Source organism: Chrysoperla carnea, chromosome 5 (genome assembly GCF_905475395.1).
Source record: "Chrysoperla carnea chromosome 5, inChrCarn1.1, whole genome shotgun sequence".
Taxonomy (NCBI): domain Eukaryota; kingdom Metazoa; phylum Arthropoda; class Insecta; order Neuroptera; family Chrysopidae; genus Chrysoperla; species Chrysoperla carnea.
The window spans coordinates 21,335,367-21,343,835 of NC_058341.1; the positions used below are offsets into that span (position 1 = coordinate 21,335,367).

General features: G+C 27.3%; 1 protein-coding gene across 1 annotated transcript in view; it reads left to right on the forward strand.

Moving 5' to 3' along the window:
* LOC123301047 (homeobox protein SIX6) overlaps positions 1 to 7,522 on the forward strand; it is a 34,005-nt gene extending 26,483 nt beyond the window's left edge. Inside the window, exons 2-4 of the mRNA XM_044883774.1 lie at positions 6,485 to 7,108; positions 7,160 to 7,275; positions 7,464 to 7,522. Of these exons, the coding sequence (XP_044739709.1) occupies positions 6,485 to 7,108; positions 7,160 to 7,275; positions 7,464 to 7,522 (799 nt within the window). The remainder of the gene's footprint in view (positions 1 to 6,484; positions 7,109 to 7,159; positions 7,276 to 7,463) is intronic.
* Positions 7,523 to 8,469: the final 947 nt, after the last annotated feature.

The following is an 8,469-nucleotide window of genomic DNA, read 5'->3' on the forward strand; positions in this document are numbered from 1 at the left end:
TTCAAGTCAAAAATCAAAAAATATAATAGGACCTATATTTAAATAATGCAATTTTAATTTCCCAGGCAGGTTTCAATACTTTATTTATCTCTACTCAAATTCGATAAAGAAAGAAATATCCTAAATTCAGCCGTCTCAAAATGTTCTCTTGAAAAACTTAGCAGTTCTGGAACCAAAATTATAGTTTATTAATAGTCACTTCGAAAAATACTCTCCCAGAAATTTTGAAAAATTTGAAACTTATTGTTTGACTAAGGGAACTATTTAGATTTAGATCATTTTGTTAGTTTTATATTAGAACGGAATGTAATATTTGTGCGGTAGTTAGACAAGAAACAGTTGATAATAAGGGGTAGAGCCTATATAAAGCGAAGTACCTATAGATATTCAATTTATCGATAAAACGTTGCAACTAGGTATATACATTCGTTGATTCTTTAAAAAGGGATAAAGAATAAATATGTATATAATATATTCAAATGCATAAAAGTTATATAATACATTTTATTAATTTAAAATAAAAATAAAACTATATCATGTGAATATAATTTTATTAATTATAAGTACTTACAATATACACTTACCTACCTATACCTACTTAAGTAATAATAAAAATCAATTAATTCATTTAATAAATACCTATATAATTATAACTTAAGTCAAGTACTACTTTTAAATATACTAAATAAAATATATATACATTACTTAAATTATATTGATATGAATTTAAATAACTATAATTCAATTATTATTTGTAAGTATTTTTATTATTGAAATAAGGAGAACGAAAATTTAACTAAAGTAACTCTGAGAACGTGAGAAATTATTATTTTTTATTAATAAATAATAACAAATTGAATATCATGTGAAAATTATTATTTTTATATTATTAACAATATTAGTTATTTAGTCTTATTTGTTATTGAAATGAGTAATATGAAAGTACAATGCATTTTTAACATGGGAATTAAGCTACGAACCTCTTCAAATTTGAGAAAATATAATCACTTTCTCTATATTATAAGAAACAAATTTATTGTAATGTAATTAAATCAGTAACGAATAATAATCAAAAGTAGCTTTGAACTGATAAAGTACCTACCATTGAATTCTGAATATCCTGAAGCTCAAATCTTAAAAAACGAGATGATTTTTACTATGATCGGAATCAAAAAAATATTTTGGATTTTTTAGGGTTCCTTAAAAAAACCATATCTAAGAAAAACATTATTTTAAGCTAATTTTAGTATGGCGAAAACGATGCTGCTGATAAAAATGTAATTTAAATAACAGTTCCCAAGATATGGGCCTCAAAGTAATAAAAATCAAAATCTAAAAAATTTGGAATCTGAATAGTTTACGAGCTACGTGCGATTAAAGTTACAAGTACATTAAATTTGTAGTACCTATATGACTTGGCTTTCTGTGAAAATTTTTCAAACCTCTCCAAAATGTTCTTCGGATTGTTCCGGTTATATAGCTGTCATGTATATGTGTCTTTGATCGCTCGTAGATCGAAAACTACTCGTTAAAAGTTTTTCTGGCCATGAGAGCTTTCAATCAGAATGATTCAAAAAACATTTTAGGGTAAGTAAGAAAAAGTTTCACAAAAAACCATTTTCCTATATAATTTTGCGGGGTCTTTTGATATAGGAACCACAGTTAAAGTCTCAAATTCACTAAACTTAACTTGATCAATCCTTAAAAGGCAAATATAAATCCTCAAAGAAATTTCATTTAATTATGGGCTCATCATCTCTTTAAACATCGATTTGGATAGAATATATATACGTTTCAAATCAACCACTAATAATAAAGAAATTAATACTTATTATAAATATATATTCGTTTACGCTTCAGTATAAAAAATAAAAATACTGTTTAAGTTTACAAAACCGATCAATATTTGCAAATTTAAGTTAGTATTTTTTTTAAAGGTTTTTAAAACCAAATTCAATGAAGTGAACACAGTTTTTGGTTGGTAAAGGTAATAAATACTCTTAGTATAGAATCAGTTAAAAGATATCAAATGTTTTTGTTTAAAAAATCGGTACAATACAGTGGTTATATGATGATGTAGGTATCATGAATAAATGAATATCAAGTATTATGTAGTTAATGAAGTATAAAAATAAAAATTTGATGTGATGTTTAAATAATATAAATTTAATAGTTAGTTAATTTTTATGTTATATAATATCATATTATAGTATTATATATCATATATACATCATACAATTTATAGAACATACTTATCATATAACATACATATATGTATACCATTATATATTATTTGTGTATTATATGATCATATATCAATATAACTAACTACTATAGAGGTATCTTATACCTACAGCATTATTATCGATCATTAGGTAACTAATTTAGAAAAATTATATAAAAAGTTTAATGATTTAATTCAATTATTAATTATTACATCGATAACCGTGGCTTTTTTGTAAGCGATAAGGTAAAAAATAAAGGCATTAGATTTTTTTTCATTTTAAATAATAGAAAAATAGATTTTTAATAAATTTTGTGTTCAATCATTTATTGATTACTAGCGACCCGCCCCGGCTTCGCACGGGTGCAATGCTGATACTAAATACACTACAGAAAAACTGTGATCGTTGTATATAAAAACATAGCGGCCCGCTCTGGCTTCGCACGGGTATAAAATATATAGCCTATGTGATTAAAATCGATCCAGTAGTTTTGATTCATTCATTACTGCCCGTGGCCCGCACGCGTTAAATTTGGAGTAAAACAATCCCCCTTTCCCTATACCATGAAGATTTCCTGCTATCTTTGGAATATCTAAATTCATACACTACATTTTTACTTATTTACTTTTTACATTTTTAACTATTTATTTTATTTTTACAACATTATTTGATTTTACATTAGAAACCTCAAAAATAGCAGTACTTCTCCACTATTTAATGGATGTTATTATACATATAAACCTTCCTCTTAAATCACTCTATCTATTAAAAAAAACCACATCAAAATCCGTTGCGTAGTTTCAAAGATTTAAGCATACAAAGGGACATAGGGACAGAGAAAGCGACTTTGTTTTATACTATGTAGTGATTTTCATTGTTATCTGTGTCGCATTTTTACCAAAGAAGTAGAATAATTACTCTGGTCAACATATATTTTATACTCAAAACAAAGTATACTTTTTGATTGCTTTTTGGCGTGCTTAATACGAATTTGAGCGCAAAATAGTCAAACTAAAATTTTCCAAATTCTGTCTGTTCATCATTTGTTCTTAATAAACAATATTTCTAGCTTACTCCAACAACTTTCGTTCACATTTACTTTGAAATACAGTGATTAGACTTTAACTGACTGGCGTCAAGAAATCCGACCTATTTTTTGAGCTAAGCACCGGTCTAATATATAACAAATAAACGTACCTACATAGGTAGTTTCGATATAGTACCTACATTAGATGAACTGAGATAAGTAGGTATTTAGTTTATAATAATAATAATAATAATGATTTTAATGTTAAATAGGAATGAATGTAATTGATATGATATCTTTATAATTATATGAACATACCAGCTATCAAATTACCTTTAACTAATAGAGTGAACATATAATCAGGTACAGTACTGAACACTATTATAACTAACTAACTACAGGGGAATATCACCAAGGTGACCATACTTTTGAACAATAATCCTAACTTAACGTCTAAGAAAGAATTATGGAAAATCCAAGAGGTACGACACCCCATAAAAAATTTCAAAAAATCGATAAAAATTAATTTTTTTGCTATTTTGATAAAAACTTTATTTAAGACTAATTTTTGTTCAGCAAAAAAAATGATGAAGCCAATGAAAAATCGATACGACTTCTTGAAATCCGCTGCATTGATGGGCATATATTTTGAAGTACGTTTTTCGTACGATCAAATGAACAAAATTTTCATAATTTTTGTATCAAAATTACCTTTAAAAAATGATTTTTATTAAGATTGGACACAAAAATATATTTCCGTATTTTTTGTAGGCCCTTAAATATTGCAAAAAAACAGATAAAAATTAATTTTCTCCTATTTTGATAAAAACTTCATTTAGGAGTAATATTAATCCGGCTTAACAATGCAATCAACCAAAAATCAGTGCCACAAAGCTTCAATTTGAAAACCGCTGAATTCATGGTCATATATCTTGAACTAAGTGACCCCTAAAAATTAAACGCAAACAAATTTTTTGAATTTTTTCATCGAATCTCCTTAAAAAATCTAGAAAATAAATTTTCTTGATTTCTTGCAATACCCTAGAAGTAATTGACCCTTTACTTAACCAAAAAAGTGCGCAGGACCTACATGGCAAAACGGCCACCCAGGACAACTTTCCCTTGCTTACTACACATTACATTACATTACAGTACATTACATATTGTTTTGTTCAATAGTGAGTGTGTGTAATGGGTATCTTTTTTTATACTTTTATTTCACAATTCATTTGATTCATGTAATCGATACTTTATAAAAATTCAAGCATACAAACTGAACTATAAACTAAAAGCAAAGTATGTTTTATTTTTAAATAAATATGATATCATATTTATATTTATTTATTAAGAAGACAAGATTCACTAAAATATACGAACGAATTTGTAAGTAAAATATAAAAAACTAAAAAACTTTAATGTGAACATTAAACATCATATAACCTCTATGTATAGATTACAATTTATACATGGAAGTTTGGTGAGTTTAAAATTGTTTCACAGTCAAAAATCTTAAATACATTCAATCTTCTTTTTGGTCTTTATCTTGCATGCAAAACTAAAATTTGTTCACGTCAAATTTTGCTGTTCCCGAATACTCCAAATAGTTCAAGAAAAAGGGGATGAACCTTCTTCAAGTACCACAATGGGTTAAAAACTTAAATGTGTCCTATCATAATCGGTATAGGAGTTCGAACGGTATACTCTGTAACCTCTAATCGATTGGAAGATACTTAATAATTCTTTTATGATTTTCTGGCTGATATTTCCTCTAAGAAATAGTTCTGCTATAATGTCAGGATAGTATGTTGAAGCAGAAAGCAGGGTAGCAGGTTGGTAGTTGTAAGAATTGATTGAAGAACGTGAATATCCAATATCCATTAGAGAGATCTTGTGGAGACCCCACTAATTTTTGTGATTGAATACATAGCCCCAATATTATTTTCTACCACAAAACAGCATGTAAGAGAGAAGTAAAAACAACAAATTATTGAATATTAAAAAAAAATAATATAAAATAGAAATGTTACATATGGTGGAAGTATAGATATAGACTTGTACATCTTTCTATGTATAAATATGTTCAAAATGTCATTTAAAACTAACAAAAATATTATTATTATAAACGTTAAATGTAAAAACTACAAACAACATATTAAAGTATCAAATATACCTCAAATATGTTAGGCGCCATCTACATTAGTGAATCTACCTAGCAGCACCAAGTGCAGGGCATTTTTAACAAAAATATTATTAATAGTTATTTATTTAAAAAAATATATATTAATTTTGTTTATTAATAATTAATTACTTTATTGTATTTTTGAATTATAGAAAGATTGCAGTAAAATACTCAATGTAGTTTGTCATTTGAATATACAAAATAAAGATACAGTGGAACTTCGATAACACGAATCTCGTTAAGTCGTAATCCTCAGTAAGTCGAAATCAAATGCCATTCACTTCTGGTAATTCCTAAATTCGCGATATCACGAATTATTTAGACTTTGTAACTCGAAAAAATTGTTATTTCTTTACGAGGTATTCATAGTACGTACATATTTATACTCTGTAACTCGAATTTCAAAATATAAGTCGTGATTTGAGCAATTTTTAGTTAAATATAAGTCGTGATTTGAGCAATTACATTCTCTGTATTTCAAACCACTTGTTATGCCGAAAAGTCGAAATTTTTTGTAATTCCCTTGAGGTTCGACCTATCGAGGTTCCACTGTAGTTTCAAATGTAGAATACGAAACTGTCTGCTGTCATAGGTGTGGTAAATTCATATTACCACAATTTATAACTGAACAATAGTATTTTGTACGAATTATTTTTCTGTAAACTTAATAAATTCGGCGGAAAAATGTAGTTTGTTACATCATAAAACATGACATTGTATAATATTAAATTTTTCTGTACCTGTTACCAGCTACAAACATGTTTTTTAGTACCCTGCATTATGGAACACCCAAGACTGAACAAAACTTCGCATTCTATGTTAAAAACTATCTCTACCATTCATCTTTCTGATAATATTTTGCCATTTCATTCATTTTCTATAATTGTGATTTCATAAAACTATTATTTTATTTGATCAAATACCTACTTGTTCTTTCAAAGAAGAAAATAATTGATGTTTACTTATTAATATATAACTTCGGCAAACACATATAAAGTTAAAAAACACATATTAAATGTTTTTAATTATTAATAATTATTTTATTGTTTACAGAATGCAACAACAACAATTAGCAGCCCAATTAGCATCGCATCATGGTGGCAATTCATCATCAAACGCAACAAATCTACGTCATCATCATCAACAACATCAAATAACAACGACAACCACTGATGATTCAGATAGTGACATATCATTAGGTGGCGTGGACGATGATGATGATGATATTGGTATTGATTCACCACAATCAACACCACCACCATCAGCATTATCACAACATGCACCACCACCACCACCATCAACATCATCATCATTATCATCGCTACCATTATCATTACCATTATTACCATCAGCATCAACACTAACCACAACCGCTTCACTAATAACCACAACATCAACACCGTTATTAACAGGTTTATCACCATTAAATACAATACCAATATTGATAACACCACATTCTCATCCGAATTATCATCCTCACCATCATCACTTGAATAATTATCATCCTCATCCACAACTCGCTTCAACTGTGAAACCAATCACAACAGCTGTAACAGCATTATCACCACCAACCGTTACAACAGTCACAACACCACCAAGAGTTGGTGGTGGTGGTGCATTTAATAGTGGTGGAGGACTATTACGTACAAACACCATTTTATTCAGTGGTGATAATAAGTATAATAATCAACAATATTATAATAACGATAATAATTATAATAATAATAGTGATTTAATATGTGATCGTGATCGTGATCGTGATCGTGAACTTAAACATAGTGATAATCATCATGATAATAAACATATAAAACATAATAATGATAATCATGATCATGATGAAAATAGTATTAGTGATAATAATAATAATGATAATAATAGTGATAATGATGATAATAATGATAGTGATAATGATAATGATAATGATAATAAAATAAAAAATAATACAACAACATTATCATTATCATCAATATTAACAAATAATTTAACAACACATTATCAAAATTTATATAATTTAAATACAACAATTCATCAGCATCATCAGCAACATCATCAGCAACAACATCCTCAAGCAACATCGTTGATAACAAATGATAAATTAATATTATCATCAGTCTATAATAATAATAATAATATTCAACATCATCATATACAAAATAGAATAATTATAAATAATGATAATAATGATAATACTAGTGATAATGATAATAAAACAACAACAATACCATCATTACATAGACCATTTACACCATCATCATCATCAGAACAAACGTGATATTATTTATATAATTATGATCAACAGAATGAACATGATAATGAACATGAAAATGATAATAATAAACATGATAATTTTAATAATACTCATCATCATTTTGATATAAAATCATTATTATCATTAAATAATTAACATTTTATTTATTTATTTATTTTATAATATTTAACATTAATGGGAAAATTGTCAAGATCGGTTTCACTTCGCTTTTCAAACTTTTGCTTTTTAAACATATTGCTGCAAAAAGCTACGAATAAGAATATTTTGCAATATATCTTAAATTAAGAACTTCCTTTACAATATTTGCCAGGCTGATCCCATATTTTTTACTTACACGGGGTGTTCTACATTTGACTGCAGAGCTTTCGCTTCCTAAATAAGCTGGGAGAAAAAAGGAGAAAATGCTCTTTACCAAATTTGGATTTGAAGCCTTATTTACGAGGTAATTAACCTACCATTATATTAATCACTTAAACAGAGAATGTGTTTTATTTTTATTATAGTGTGAAGGAGTGGCCTAAATGTAAAATTACAACAGAAAAAACGCTATTTAGCTACTTATATTGTTATAAAAATGACTCATAAAATCTAAGTTTTATTATATTCCCTTTCTTTGTAAATTAAGTTTAGTACGCAACCTATCGTGCGCAAATCACATATCTTAGCATGTGTTCATCAAAACGGACCGTGTTCTCACAGACAAACCGCACTATGTATATAAAACTTTGTTTTAGAGTTTTATTTTGTAGTAATTTGGCATTTAGGTAAC